The sequence below is a fragment of the Pollicipes pollicipes genome, unplaced genomic scaffold (assembly GCF_011947565.3).
Source record: "Pollicipes pollicipes isolate AB1234 unplaced genomic scaffold, Ppol_2.1 Scaffold_4002;HRSCAF=4701_pilon_pilon_pilon, whole genome shotgun sequence".
Lineage (NCBI taxonomy): Eukaryota > Metazoa > Arthropoda > Thecostraca > Pollicipedomorpha > Pollicipedidae > Pollicipes > Pollicipes pollicipes.
Window position 1 is genome coordinate 7,719,583 of NW_023596420.1, and position 16,087 is coordinate 7,735,669.

The 16,087-nt window shown below is 62.3% G+C and overlaps 1 protein-coding gene across 1 annotated transcript in view; it reads left to right on the forward strand.

The window, feature by feature from the left end:
* LOC119093545 (polypeptide N-acetylgalactosaminyltransferase 2) overlaps positions 1–16,087 on the forward strand; it is a 45,497-nt gene that overhangs the window by 8,360 nt on the left and 21,050 nt on the right. Inside the window, exons 3-4 of the mRNA XM_037216510.1 lie at positions 927–1,138; positions 12,040–12,138. Of these exons, the coding sequence (XP_037072405.1) occupies positions 927–1,138; positions 12,040–12,138 (311 nt within the window). The remainder of the gene's footprint in view (positions 1–926; positions 1,139–12,039; positions 12,139–16,087) is intronic.

Below are 16,087 nucleotides of genomic sequence, written 5' to 3' on the forward strand. Positions count from 1 at the left end.
TGGGCCTGCCGAGTGCCGCTGGTGGCCAGTGCACTGGTGTGTCAGGACTCTGGTGTATCACTGGTGTGTTATTGGTGTATCAAGACTCTGGTGTGTTATTGGTGTATCATGACTGGTGTGTCACTGGTATGCCACTGGTGTGTCAGGCCTCTGGTGTATCACTGGTGTGTCAGGACTCTGATGTACCACTGGTGTGTTATTGGTGTATCAGGACTCTGGTGTGTCATTGGTGTGTCAGGCCTCTGGTGTATCACTGGTGTGTCAGGACTCTGGTGTATCACTGGTGTGTCAGGACTCGGTCTGATGCGTCCAGATGAAGGGACGGATTGCACATGGAGTGGGATGGACTGCACGGCCAGTCGTACCCGTGTCGTGTGTCCCTGACATGTTGTCATCCACCGACTGGCTGAACACCTGGCGTGTGTCAAGCGTTGCCTGCTGGGAATCTGAAGCTGTGCTCTGAACAACGCGAGGGGCTCGGCCGGTTGCCCATGTTCGTGCCGTCAGCACGTGAACATCACCAGGTCCTCATGCAACATTACCAGATCCTTCGCTGTCAGGCGGGGCAGCGGTTGTCTGGCGAGCAATTGCATTGGACTGACATGGCTGATTGCTTCGTGGCCATGTTCTGACGCCTCGATATTTGAGGTGCCACCGACTTGAGTCATGACCCGGCATGTGGCCAACACAGCGTCAAACTAGTCCAAAGAAAACGCAACGGCAGTAATCGGTCCGTCAGCGAAACAGACAGGACCGCGCTGGCTTTACTCGCTTCCAAATCCCGAGAAACGCCGTCGGCAGCTCGTGAAGCTCCATGATCGTCACCTCTGTGCGTGCAGTGTGGCCGACCGACCTCATGACCGACCTCACGCGCCGAAACCGCACAGAGCACCGCATCACTGACCGGCCGCTGACCCTGCCAACAGGGGGGCGTGAACCGGGCCCTGCGGCTCAAGTCGGCACCGACCGACGTGACGGTCGGTCGCCGGCCGCGCGCGCCGCTCTTCGACGAGCAGCGCTACGTGCTGGGCGGCGCGCTCAGGCCCGGCGAGGACCCGTACAAGCGCAACAAGTTCAACCAGAGGGTCAGCGACGGCCTGGCCAGCGACCGCACCATCCCCGACACCAGGAGCGAGGCGTGAGTACCCCGGGGGCAGGCCGTGTGGAGGTGCAGGGCTGGACGGACGGTCGGTGCGGAATTCGGCGGGCCTCCGTGGGGTCAGTGGTCAGTGGTACTTGGCGGATCTCCGTGAGGTCAGTGGTCAGTGGTACTTGGCGGGCTTGCATGTGATCAGTGGTCAGTGGAAGTCAGCGAAATTTCTTGGGATCGGTTTACAGTTCCCTGGGCGATCAACCCGGTTGTTGGTGTGACCGCTTGCAATAGTAAACATTTGCGTGCGTTGACAGGGAAATTAATAACCAACAGCTTCTCTGAACATGATTTCTTCCTGGTGCGGGTGCGGCCCATACAAGTCGCGATAAACTTGGTAAAGCTAGGCTGGCCGGCGGGCGCGGTGGGCGTCGCCGACTGCGCTGGACACCGTTCGGCTGCGTGCGCGGCCGGCGCGTCCCTATGATGAGGCCTTCCGGGGACGATACGCACCGCGGCCAGCGCGCGCCCCGCCGCCGATCAGGGACGGCCCACTGGTGGCCTGCGACCACGGCCGCTTCTCTGGGATGGCCCACTGGTGGCCTGCGACCACGGCCGCTTCTCTGGGATGGCCCACTGGTGGCCTGCGACCACGGCCGCCTCTCTGGGATGACCCACTGGTGGCCTGCGACCACGGCCGCTTCTCTGGGACGGCCCACTGGCGGCCTGCGACCACGGCCGCTTCTCTGGGACGGCCCAACGATGGACGGCCGCCTCACAGCGGCGCGCCGCCGCTGGGCGGCGCCATTCCCGATGTGTTTGTGCGACCCCCCTGAGCGCGGCATAGGTCTGCTGCTACACTAGGGTACCACGGCATGTATTGAGGCTGATGTCCTCGCATCAACCACGCCCGTCGCTCCATTGCGTGCCAATGCGATGATTGGCGCAGAAATGTCGCAGTACGGCCACACTAGGCAAGGGCTGCGGCGGCACACTGGCTCAAAGACCAAAGGGCGGCTAACGCGAGACCTTCCTCACGGTCTATTTACATTCCATTTGATACCGCAGCGGCAGTGAAGGTGAACGTCGGTGGAACGCGCCAGCTCCGCCAAAAGTGACGGGACCCGGCGCGTGTCGCCGCCCTGACGTGGCGGCGGCTCTGAGAACGCTATCAGGCATCCAGACCGTACACGGCAGGGTCACTCGAACAAGTCAGACCTCTGGCGAAGGATTTTACAGCATCAGTTCAAGTTGAACCGGTGGACCGGTCTCGCCATATTGCCCCAGATGTGAGGATCCGCTCCCGGCTAATCGTTCGCAGCCACGCCCCATATACACCCTGGCTTTTTGTCCCGGCGCACCGCTGCTGATCTACGGTGAGAGCTCGGAGACTCCGGTGAACAGCTCGGACCAGAACAGTTCGGAGACTCCGGTGTGCCCGACGCGAGACCCAGCCAGTGGTGCCGTGGTGCCATCCGTTGATGCTGAGTCAGCCGGCCGGGCCGAGATGGCCGCCGCCTGCAGCGTCGGCATCATGCGTGCAGCCTTGCTAATGCACACCAACAAATCATATTTAATGCCTTGCAACCGCACACCGACGAACAACTGCGCTGCCGACCGCGCCCGACTCTGTGCGCTGGGCCAGTCTTCTCCCAAAAGCCGCCGTGTTAACTGGACCAGTACTCTCCCGAAAGCCACTGCGTTAACTGAGCCAGTCTTCTCCCGAAAGCCTCCGTGGGAACTACGGTGAGCTTGAACTATATCCTTCTGCCTCAAAATAAACAGCAAGACGAAGTTAACTGTGAGCAAACATGCACGATCCGTTCTGAGTCAGCCTGATAGAGCCCGTGGTCGCACGACCGCAGCGCTCCGCAGAGTCGTGCGTGCTGCAGCGCGGTGCATTGGTGTCGGCGGCGCCGCCGGTTGGCGGCCGGCGGTGTCGGCTGCCGACCTTGAGCGACCGATGCTTGCCACACGCCGCCCCGGCCGGTGGGAGTCGCGGCTCTGTGGCGTGCTGGCGTCCGATTGCGCCGGTGCCGGCGGCGGATTGGGCTCGCTCGCTGCCGGCGCCAAACGCCGTAAATCCCCGCTGAACAGCGGCGTCATGGTCTTGAAACATTGCGAGACCACTCTGACGATAATTGATGCTGTTTGCGGCTCGGCGCGGCGGGTGATCCAGTCCACTCGCAAGGCCGCGTGCCTTCTCCCCGGAGCGGAGACGAGTCGGCTGACGCTAAAACGCCGTCGTGCCGGCCAACGGCCGACGACGCGAACTCGCGAGGGGCTCGCCGCGCGGTGGCGACACGCTGCCGGAGTGAGAGCCGTCGGTGGCGAGGCTGCCGCCTCGTTCGCGACTGTGCGAGTCTCGTGCGGTCCCGGGCGCGCGCAAAACGCCCGCTCGCGCCGCGCGTGACGGGGCGGCGATTGGCACGTGACAGTTTTGAAACGCGTTTGGTTCCCAGATATGCTTAGATCATCGGCTGTAATGGATGGGCGCAACGTGGCGCATTTCGTAACGCTTTATGTGAGTGTTGTCCCCGTTACCGTTTCGATTTCATAAGCGTTTGGTGCGAACGCGTTTTCCCCGTTAGCGTAACGACCAGCGTTCTGATGACATTGGCCGCCGTGGCGTCAGAGGGGGGGGGGGGGGGGGGTAGCTGCCTGTTTGAAATCGACCGGAGTGGATGCCGTCTAGCTATTGTTCGTACCTGGGCATGGAGCTCCTCACCGTTCGTGCTGATACGTAATGGAATGGGGCCCGAACAACGTGTTTCGTAAAATATTTACGGCATGCCTTTCTGATCTACATATGTTACTTTTCGCCGAAAGGTTGCGCTTGGTGCCTTCGGAATGTTGCGGTATTTTCGACCTAAATTGCGCCCAGTGAGGGGCCTCACATGGTGGGCTCCATTTTGGCAGTGTATAGCGTTGGCGTCCGACGATGCTACAGAAATGAGACAGTATTCCAGGTGGTTGGGACTTGTGTACCCGACCCATGTGAGGCCGCAAACTTCCTACTGCATCGAACAAACGAACGACGAAATTTCGGAGGGCATGCCGCAGATATTGTAATTGCTCCTAGAATCCTCCTTGAGATTACTCCTGGCACATGCTTGAATGACGGTGCCCGCAGGAGGACGGCGCCCGCGTCCTTAAAGCGTACAGTGACTTCGTCCTCTCGGCAACTCAGTCTCCCAGTCCAACACCGCCCTGCCTGGCCCTCTCCCAGTCCAACACCGCCCTGCCTGGCCCTCTCCCAGTCCAACACCGCCCTGCCTGGCCCTCTCCCAGTCCAACACCGCCCTGTCTGGCCCTCTCCCAGTCCAACACCGCCCTGCCTGGCCCTCTCCCAGTCCAACACCGCCCTGCCTGGCCCTCTCCCAGTCCAACACCGCCCTGCCTGGCCCTCTCAGTCCAACACCGCCCTGCCTGGCCCTCCCCCAGTCCAACACCGCCCTGCCTGGCCCTCTCCCAGTCCAACACCGCCCTGCCTGGCCCGCTCCCAGTCCAACACCGCCCTGCCTGGCCCTCTCCCAGTCCAACACCGCCCTGCCTGGCCTTCTCCCAGTCCAACACCGCCCTGCCTGGCCCTCTCCCAGTCCACACCGCCCAGCCTGGCCCTCTCCCAGTCCAACACCGCCCTGCCTGACCCTCTCCCAGTCCAACACCGCCCTGCCTGGCCCGGGCCTCGTTCGCTGTAGGCCGGCTGCGTGATATACTAATATGTGTGTTTACATTGCGCCCACCTGAATTATGGGCAGTTACCGCTTGGTGACTGTTACGCCCCAGTTGTGCCCCGCCTGTGGACCGGGCCGGCTGTTTTCCTACTCACAGCTGAAGAAACGGCTGTAGCGGCAGCTGACATGTGAAAACAGCGGGAAGCTGGCACACGGGGCCGCACTGGCTGTTGGTTTGGCACGGTCAGGCCACGGGTGGGCGTGGCCGGCGTCGGCGAGGGGATCAGCGGGACGCAGCCTGTTTCGGAAGCGCGAAGCATGCTCGTTGACGACCAGTGTCGTTTGCGGTTGTCGAGACGGTGGTTCTACTCGCGCGGGTGCTGGAGAGGAAACACCGGGCACGCAAAATGGCCGGAGCGTTCGGCGCACCTTGGCACCCACGAGGCACCGCGCCTCTGGCGAGACGTGAGACTAGACGCGTGACACGTACGCGTCTTCCAGCACCTCAGATCACCAGCTCCCCAGACACTGCATCTTCACCGTGCGACGCACGCTTTCTTATGTTGTATGGACCGTCGCATGAAGCATGAAGTTCCTACGGCGACATCTCTTCTTCTAACTGCCGGTGCTCTCATAACCAATCACACGTCGCTAGCGTACATTTTCGCCTTGGCTCGTTGACACCGACAAACAGTTTCCGTTGTCTTACGGTCTGTACTGATCCGCGCGCGTCTGTTTCCCGAGAGTGGCTGCGGCGAGGAGCGGCGCGCCACGGCGTCGCGGTTCGTCCCGGGTTGTCGCGCTGCGCCGCCGCCGGCTCACGCACGCCAGCTGGGTGATTAATGACGGCTGCCGGCCCGCCACGCCGGCTTTCCCTCCTTTGCTTTTGGGACTCGCATGAGAACAATTTTCACGCTGGCTTACGCCACATGGCCAGAGCTGGGCGAGCTGGGCCGGGGCTGGGCGGTACTTGTGTCGTGCCGCCGGGGTTTTGTGATGCCCAAGATGGTCTCGGCGATGCCGGGGGAACACGCGACCAGTCCGTCTTAGCGCCTTGGTGGCACATGACGTGGGCCGTGGCGAGGCTCCGCGATACCAGCCTCTATGCTTAAGTGGTATTATTTTCGCGCACAGCCTCGCCCAGGCCCTTGGCGCATAAAACTATCACGCAATGGTCGAGCCAAGGTCTTCATGCATCATGTCGTGATATGTTTAAACTGGCAGGGCGAGTGTAGCGGCGTTAGCCGAGCTGCTGGGCATGGATACCCCCTCCCCAAAGGAAAAGAAACGATGGTGAATAGTTCATTTATATTATATATTAGCATCGTACAGGTCACTGCATCGGCCCTTGGCACATTGGCGCTGCTGCTCTCGTGGGTCTACCTGGATAGCCATGTGTGTAGGTTCCTGTCGAGTTCGGGAGGGCGTCCATCTTTTGGGAGGAGAGAGGGTCGAATCCAAATATAAATCCGGTTTTGTTTTCTTTGAGTGCAGGTGCAACCAGCTTCCCAGCGCATCGTCCGAACTTTTTTGTCGCGAAGCCACACCCATGGTAACAGCAGCGCCGCCTCATCTCCCGGGAGCCGCGTTGGTGGCGCTCTGCGTCCACCCAGCCCCCAGCCGTGCTCGCTCGTGCTGTCGCGGCAGGCTCGGTCCATCACCGCCGGCTCCCCACCGCGCTCATCACCCGCGGGCCATCACGGGGCGCAGCGCTGACCCCGGACGAGTCTCTGATGGAAGCATCGAGCCCGGCAGATGAGGCGGCCGGCTCAGAAGCCGGCGCTGTGACGTCACCTTCCCGATCGTTGGGCCTATTAATAGTCGCCGGGTGGGAACATTTGGATCGGGAGCCGGCTGGCCGGCCTCAGCTGCGCCGCTGGAGCGCAGCGGCCGCAACAAGGGCGCACACGTCACGTTTGAATGGCTCGTGGTGGCTGGCGGCTCGGGCCGTCCCATCCGCGGCGTGAAGCCTCGGTGTGGACGGCTGGTCCGCCTCGCCGTCCAGGCCGGCGGCGGCGGCCGGCACGCCTGAGCGGCGTCCGTCGCGTGCCGCGCTGCCAGATGCGCAGCACTCTGATGGGCCCGGCACGCACCGTCACTTGGTGACGGGCTGAAAACCGTCCGGTCGGGATCAGAGGATCGTGTGGATGTGAGGTTACAGCTGCCTGCCAGGGCGGGTTTGAGGACCACAGGTGGTTTGCCAGACCTTGCAGGCATACCGGGTCTGGCCCTGGGCCGGGGCCCGTCGGCAGGTGGGCTGAAGACGGTGTGGTAGTGAGACGTCAGAATCCGTGCTCGGTACCCGTACCACTCAACATTCCAGGCGTCGCGTGTCACCGTTGCCACCCTCCTGCCGGCCGCACCCCCACCCGCCCGCCAACGCGTGCGGGCCACGAGCGGGCCGGCAGCCACCGCGTCGGTCTGGGACGGATCAAAACGAACGCGCCACCTAGAGCGTCCGGTTTTTATCGGGCGGCGGCGGCGGCGGCGACGACGGGGCTGACGGCTGCCATGGCCGCCGAGCTCGCCAACGGAGCGTGGGTGGCGGCTGGAGCCGATCAGCCGGCGCTGCGTCCGTGTCGCCACCCAACCGCCGTCTTCGCCCCGTCGGGGGCGGGGTGCGTGTGGAGTCAAGTAGGCGGGTCTGTGGCGCGTCATGGGGGGCTGATTTGTCAGTCCGCCTGGTATAGGGCGCTAGCCGGGCGGCGACGCTGTCTGGGTGTCCTCGCCCGCGTACAGGCAGACAGAAGCGTACTAGCAACTTAGCCGAGCCTGACCAAACTCGAGGCCTGGTGATCCCGGCCGACGCGGCTTCCGAACCTAACCGAACTCGAGGCCTGGTGATCCCGGCCGACGCGGCTTCCGAACCTAACCGAACTCGAGGCCTGGTGATCCCGGCCGACGCGGCTTCCGAACCTAACCGAACTCGAGGCCTGGTGATCCCGGCCGACGCGGCTTCCGAACCTAACCGAACTCGAGGCCTGGTGATCCCGGCCGACGCGGCTTCCGAACCTAACCGAACTCGAGGCCTGGTGATCCCGGCCGACGCGGCTGCCGTTGGAGCAGGTCTCCCGAAGACGTACGGACGCCGCCCGGGGACGGCTGGGCGCGTGCGCGTCGACCCGACGCTGGCGGGCCGGTCTCCGCCACGTCGCGGGTGGGCGCGAGACATACCAGTTGGGGGAGGTGGGAAGCCGACCGGCCCCAGGCGCCGTTGCCATGGAGACGGCGCTGTGACATTGCACCGCTGGCTCCGGCGTTCTGCCCTACACTAAGCTGCGTGTGGTGCGTTTCAACGTGTCGACGCAGGGCTCAACACGTCGGCCCGCTCCTTTGGTAGTTCTACCTTGTGGTGGATGACGTTCGGGTGGCGTATCCGGGATTGGGTTGGGTGACATGCAAAGCACCTCGTATGTCGCACGTGGGTTTGGCGCGAAACCGGTATTTCAATGATATGCGCCGTTCGCTCTTTCTCATCCGTATGCTTGCGTGTGAATGCATTGGCCGATCGTCTAGATCATGCCCATACCGGAGCTTTGTGAATGCCACCGCGTTGGCTTACCCCACCTCATTTACCCGGCTGAAGCACTACGAGCCGACAACGCGCTTTTGTAATTATCTGGATCGCATCAGACTAGCACTGCTCACTGCTCAGTTAGCACTGCTCAGCCCATGTTCTAGGGTCTACACGCCAATGATAGGTAGACGCCGTTTTTTTCTCGAAGTGCTTTACGATCCCCATGTCTTTGCAAGGCGACGATTTATGTCGAAAAGTTACGCCCTGTAAAATTCACTGCGGATCCTCATCGCCCGCCGCAAACAGCTATCACATTTTTATCGGTCGCACCGCCCCAGGCTGCGCCTCCAATAAAGTCGGCTTTCAGTTGCGAGCCTTGTTATCGTTCCACTAATGGGGAACCGACGACGCAAAACACTTTCAGGCAATTGGTGTGTGCTCGTAATAATTTTGTAACACTGTTGCGTGTAAAGTGTGCAGTGTCTTGCGGATCTCCTGAGCAGGCCCGTCCATACGATATGTATCTGTGAGCCCGTTTGGACCATCGCTGTAATTGCTCTAAAATTATGAGGAAAGTCATGAAGCCAGCAAACTTCGCTGTCACGCCATTCCGCTTTGCAACTTAGTATTCGACCAAAAAATGTGTGTCGTAGCCCACCCAGCCCCTCCTATTAAGGCAAGACCGGGGTAGCTGTTACCAACGGCCCTGGAAATGGCAGAAGGCTCGTCATTTATTTAGCGACAGCAGTTAAATCCGACACGCTTTCCCACCGATGAAAGACACGGGAACGTGTCGATAAGCCACCTGCCGACAGCAGTTGGCTCCGGAGCCAAGTGGAGGACCAGCGCTGCCGCCGACCCCGGCTCCTCGGGCTCGTCGCCGGGAGCGGCGGCGGCCGGCCGGCCCCCGCCGCGGTCCCGGCGGACGTGAGGGCGGCCCTGCTAGCCCCGGGCCGCAGCTGCCGGGGCACGGGTGGCCCCTCCCTCCCGCGGCGATCTGTGGGACGGACGCGGCCCGATGAGGCGACATTAGCGACGCCACGCGGGGAATACGCCGCCGGCATTGATGGCGAAAGAATTGCCGGTCAGCGGCGTGGCGCGGTCCGCCCGCTCCGAGCGGGCGCGCTGCCCCGCGCCGTCGGTGAAGCGTGCACACTGTTTACGCTCGCAGCGGACATGATATTTTCGGCGCGCGGAAGACGGGCGGCGTGCGTGCTGTTGCCTGTTTTTACTTTTCGCTGACGGTAACGGACCAAATATCGGCGGCATTAATTGTTTTTGACATGTTTTAAATGTTTAATGCACGCACGGCGCCGTACGTAATCTGTCATTTAACAAGAGTCTTTGTTCTTTATTCGTATCGTTATAGCGTGAGTGTGTGCGCTGCCACTGCCCGCCACTGGTGAGTCAGTGACGGTCACATGTGCCGGCCTGCGGCAAACTGCTGCAGCGTTTCTGCGAAGACGCGCTGCCGCGAACAGGCTTTCAGGAGCCGCGTGGTTTGGCAGATCGCCGATCTGGCTCTGTTGTGGGTGGAGAGTGAAAGTAACGCTCCACCGCGCGGATGGCTCCCCCACCCCACTGGCAGCTGGCGGCCGAGAGCGCTCCCTCACTCGCGGTCTCTGAGTGCCACAGAATAGCGGACGGAGTCATGAAAAGAGCCGATGGCTGGCGGGTTGGCGAGATGGATCCGCGCTTCAATCAGATAACGCGACGATGCGGGACGGAAGCCTGACTAAGTCGAGTTGCAACACGGAGAGATGAAAGCGACCAGGCTCCTGTCTGACGATTAAGCCTAAGACCCGTCCCATAGTGGCGGACCGCACAGCTAGAGCGCTTTCAGTGGACCTCAGAGGAGGCGTCCTGGGCACTAGCGACGGCCGCCAAAAGTGAGGTCCAAACACCAGCCAAAAAAGGTGGCAGGACAGGGCCTTAGCAGCGACTGATGGGCCCTGATAGCGGCCGCCAGAGCTTAACTCCGTGATCACGTGCAGGGACCAAAGGCTGGGCTGAGGGAGCTTAACAGCACAGAGGCCCACATCTACCCGGAAAGACGGCGTCGAAACACGCGCCGGCCTGTGACCGGGAAATTACCCGTCTCTGTGGCCAGCGAGTGCAGTGACCGACAATCCGGATCCGGATCCGGATCGGTGGCTGTCTCGCCGTGCGGGAGATGCGGGCATCCGCGCCTGCCGTCGTCGCCGGGCGAGGCGGCGGCGGAGGGTGCGGCTCGCGGCTCGGCTCGTGACGGCGGGGCGCCGTCGGGCCGACGAACGCCTTCTGCCCGGCGGCCGCGGCGAAAGTGGATCACCAGCTCAAGGTGGACAGGGTCCTGGTCGACCACTCCCGGCCGTCCACTGGCCCGACCCGGCCCGGCCCGGTCCGGTCCGGCGCGCCCGGCACGGCGCCGGACTCCGCTCGCTCGCCGCTGTACATCGCCGGCGGCCTCAGTCAAGGTCGAGGCCGTTCCCAGGCGCGGGCAGGGATGGGGTTGGCGCGGGCCGGGCTGTTGCAACGCCGTCTCAACGGCGGTTGGGGGATGGGTGTGGGACGAGGCGGGTGTCGGAGAAGAGGAGCTTACTCACACTGCGGTGGTCCCGGCAGGCTGTCTCTGGTTGTCTGTCTCGCGGTTGTAGATCAAGTCTGATCCAGTCCGGTCGGACGGGGCTATATACAATCCTACCACATCTGCCGGCATTGCCCATGAGCACCGAGCCCCGCTGGCCGTCCGCACAAAATCGTTCGGTCCGGTCCGGTCCGGTCCGGTCCGGTCCGGTCCGGTCCGGTCCGGTCCGGTCCGGTCTGGTCTGGTCTGGTCTGGTCTGGTCTGGTCTGGCCTGGCCTGGCCTGGCCTGGCGTGGCACGGTCTGGTGTGGTCCGGTCTGGTTTGACTTGATTTGGTTTGGTTTGACTTGGTCTGGTCCGGTCAGACTCGATTTGGTCCGGCGTGGTCTGGTCTGGTCTGATCTGGTCTGGTCTGGTGTGATCTGGTTTGGTCGCCATGCTGAACCAGAGCGAGAGGGGCCATGTATCTGATTCCCGCTGCCTGCCGGATCCCAGCGTGAGGCGTGATGCTCGGTCAAGATAATCTCGAGCCGCTCTGGTTAGCGAGATTGCACAGCCTCACCGCTATGAGATGGGTGGGGGCTGACCAGCAGCCAGCAACGACCACATAATATCGTGAAGGCCACGCTCCGCTGTAATCAGTCTCGCCTGTAGGCTCGATGGCATCGATTGCACGGCATTGGTGCAAAAACACGCAACGATTGCCATTGAGAGCTTTAGGTCAAGGCCCTCTGCCCGCGGGGGTCTGATCTGATCGCAGCAAATGAGTCAGCCCAGGTCAAATAACTAAGATTGCCGAGGAATCCATGGGAATGTCTTGCTCAATTCACTTGACCCAGTAGGCATGCTAGGTCGTTGCTTAATGCTCTGATTCAGCCAGTGAAACACTGGTTCTAGTGAAGGTATGAGGGTGTGTACGCATTGACGGGGGCATTTGCGGACAGGTATGGGATTGCTTTTTATACGTCATTGTTCCTTGTTTACGGTCAAACGCCCATTTGCAAACAATGGCTGTTTTGTTTTCTTTGCTGCTTGCTGTAACGGTCAGAGGTTTTAGAAAGCGGGCGAAGTTCCAGATGAACTTAGAAGCATATCTGGCTGCTCATCAGGCCGTTTTTTTTCAGTAGCAGATCACTATTTGAAGATGTGGTCACCGGGCGGAGCATGACATGGCTCCTGTGTTGTTGCAGCTGTCGGAGCCGCACGTGGCGGCAGGACCTGCCGGCCACCAGCGTCATCATCACGTACCACAACGAGGCGCGCTCCACCCTGCTGCGCACGGTCGTCAGGTGAGCGGTGGGAGCGGAGACGGAGGAGGGATGGGAGCGGAAACGGAGGAGGGACGGGAGCGGAGACGGAGGAGGGACGGGAGCGGGGACGGAGGAGGGGCGGGAGCGGGGACGGAGGAGGGACGGGAGCGAAGACCGAGGAGGGACGGGAGCGGGACGGAGGACGGATGGGAGCGAAGACGGAGGAGGGACGGGAGCGGAGACGGAGGAGGGACGGGAGCGGAAACGGAGGACGGACGGGAGCGAAGACGGAGGAAGGACGGGAGCGGGGACGGAGGACGGACGGGAGCGGGACGGAGGACGGACGGGAGCGAAGACGGAGGAGGGACGGGAGGGGGACAGAGGAGGGGCGGAAGCGGAGACGGAGGAGGCACAGGGGGCCAACGGAGGACCGGACCTGGGCTAAGGGCGGCGGACCGGCCGCACCGGCAGAGGGCACGACGCGGGCCGGCTTCTGCTGCCGCCAGAGCGTCCGGCGCATGCGCGCTCGCTGCTCACACCAGGACATCCGTGCCGTGGCGTTAGCAGAAGCCTGGTCACGTGACGCGACAAGTCCGGGCGGTGCAGTGCTGTCAGCGCCGCCTGCCCGTCTGATCGTCTGATCGGGGGCCGCCGCTGTCGTGTCGGCAGCCAGCTGGTGCCGTCGGCCTCCCCTCCCCTGCCCGTCACGGCCGGGTCCGACATGCGGCGCCGGCCCCCCACCGGCAGCCGGGCCGCACCGCGCCGCTGAGGACGGCCGCGCCGCCGCCGCCGGCGCCGCCCTCTCTCCGCCACTTTCGGCGCCACTCGGCCAGGGTCAGGGCCGCGGGGCCGCGCCGGGCAGCGCCGGCAAAGGAGGGCGCGCCGCCCCTGGGTTGCCTGCTCGGATCCCCTTCCATAAGCCTCTCGGCCCACTCGTGGCTGGCGCACGCAGCCCGCCCCGGACAGGCGGGGCGTTGTAAGGATGCAGAATGAAGTAGAAAAGAGATGAATGCGTCGAATCGAAGCCGGGATGAAGGGGGCGGCCTGACCTGGTTGGAGGGGACGGTGCGGCTTTCCAGTACAGGGGAACGATGTGGCCTCCCAGAACTGGGGACGGTGCGACCTCCCGGTACAGGGGGACGGTGTGACCCCCCAGAACCGAAGCACGGGCTGCTCCTGGGTACAGCGGAATCGCCTGGCACCGTGGGGTGGGGAACTGTGGGAGATTGAATAAATGGGGACGATGTGACCTCCTGGTGAAGGAGAGCGGATAACCTATCGGTGCAGACAGACAAGCCGGCCGTCGGTTATAGGGAAACAGCATGACGTTAGGACACAGGGCTGGAACACTGGGCAATCCTTGCGAATGCAGTCAGTTGGGGAAGGGGAGGGAAGCTTAGTGCTTTCGTGCTGTCTCCCCATAACCCGATTATTGATTGCGTTTATTGCTGCATGGGCCAGTTTGGTCCCAGGCCGTCGTTCCGACCGACACATCATGACCTGTGAAAAACCATCACGTTGTGGCCGAGCCAAGGTCTCCATGCATTATGCCGTGACGTGTCTAGCCAAGTCGCGTAGCAGCGCTAGCCGAGCTGCTGTACATGGATACCCCCCCCCCCCCTCCCTCCCCTAACAAGAAAGAACAAAAAATGGGGAACAGCCCATTGCTTGATATGAACAATTTGCTCATCGAAAAATGGTCCGCGATATTTTCCCGTTCTTATGATGCTGAGTTTCCTTGTGAGCTCTGATTTTCGTGACCAGTCAGCGGCAGCGATTGTTATGATGAGCTCCGATTAGGCAGAAGTTAAGGATATCCTGGATGTAACCGTTTTTGTAGGTCACCCAGCCCACCTTGAGCCATCACGGTGCTCAGTATCCGCTGATCGCTGTCATACCGAGCAAACAAAGCATTGGAAAAGATCCGCTCTGCTTACATGATGATTTAATTTCCGACACGGGAAGATTAGGTCGTTTTTGAAGGCTTTGGGCACCGTTGCTAGAATTTGGCAGTCTGACCAGGCAAAGGGTTCCCGGGTTGTGCCTCGTGTCACATTGAACCGGCCATAATCGAATGCACCTGGCGCCTTCACGGCAGTCAGAATGTGCCGGACTTTGTCACGGTATGGTAAAAGCCCGGCGCAACGGTACCATGCTGCGGTGTGTGGGCACCCTCTGATGTACCATGCTGCGGTGTGTGGGCACCCTCCGACGTACCATGCTGCGGTGTGTGGGCACCCTCTGATGTACCAGGCTGCGGTGTGTGGGCACCCTCCGACGTACCAGGCTGCGGTGTGTGGGCACCCTCCGACGTACCAGGCTGCGGTGTGTGGGCACCCTCTGATGTACCAGGCTGGGGTGTGTGGGCACCCTCCGACGTACCAGGCTGCGGTGTGTGGGCACCCTCTGATGTACCAGGCTGGGGTGTGTGGGAACCCTCTGATGTACTAGGCTGCGGTGTGTGGGCACCCTCTGATGTACCAAGCTGCGGTGTGTGGGCACCCTCTGATGTACCAGGCTGGGGTGTGTGGGCACCCTCTGATGTATCAGGCTGCGGTGTGTGGGCACCCTCTGATGTACCAGGCTGGGGTGTGTGGGCACCCTCTGATGTACCAGGCTGCGGTGTGTGGGCACCCTCCGACGTACCATGCTGCGGTGTGTGGGCACCCTCTGATGTACCAGGCTGCGGTGTGTGGGCACCCTCTGATGTACCAGGCTGGGGTGTGTGGGCACCCTCTGATGCACCAGGCTGCGGTGTGTGGGCACCCTCCGACGTACCATGCTGCGGTGTGTGGGCACCCTCTGATGTACCAGGCTGCGGTGTGTGGGCACTCTCCGACGTACCAGGCTGTGGTGTGTGGGCACCCTCCGACGTACCAAGCTGCGGTGTGTGGGCACCCTCCGACGTACCATGCTGCGGTGTGTGGGCACCCTCCGACGTACCATGCTGCGGTGTGTGGGCACCCTCCGACGTACCATGCTGCGGTGTGTGGGCACCCTCTGATGTACCAGGCTGCGGTGTGTGGGCACCCTCCGACGTACCATGCTGCGGTGTGTGGGCACCCTCTGATGTACCAGGCTGCGGTGTGTGGGCACCCTCCGACGTACCATGCTGCGGTGTGTGGGCACCCTCTGATGTACCAGGCTGCGGTGTGTGGGCACCCTCTGACGTAACAGGCTGCGGTGTGTGGGCACCCTCCGAAGTACCATGCTGCGGTGTGTGGGCACCCTCTGATGTACCAGGCTGCGGTGTGTGGGCACCCTCTGACGTACCATGCTGCGGTGTGTGGGCACCCTCTGATGTACCAGGCTGCGGTGTGTGGGCACCCTCTGATGCACCAGGCTGCGGTGTGTGGGCACCCTCTGATGCACCAGGCTGCGGTGTGTGGGCACCCTCCGACGTACCATGCTGCGGTGTGTGGGCACCCTCTGATGCACCAGGCTGCGGTGTGTGGGCACCCTCCGAAGTACCATGCTGCGGTGTGTGGGCACCCTCTGATGCACCAGGCTGCGGTGTGTGGGCACCCTCCGAAGTACCATGCTGCGGTGTGTGGGCACCCTCTGATGCACCAGGCTGCGGTGTGTGGGTACCCTCCGACGTACCATGCTGCGGTGTGTGGGCATCCTCTAATGCACCAGGCTGCGGTGTGTGGGCACCCTCTGATGTACCAGGCTGCGGTGTGTGGGCACCTCTGATGTACTAGGCTGCGGTGTGTGGGCACCCTCTGACGTACCAGGCTGCGGTGTGTGGGCACCCTCTGACGTACCAGGCTGCGGTGTGTGATTCCGGACAGCCACTGAACGGCGGGCACAACGTGGTGCCCCATCTTCCTCCACGTCCCTCCCCTCTCGTCACCCTCTCCAATTCCATCCTACACGGTCCTACACGGTCTAACGTGTGGTCCAATGCAATCTTCTGACGTCCGGCCGACTCCGACAAGCGGCCGCGTCCTGCCGCTGCTGACTGCTTCTGCCGGCTTTTGACGTC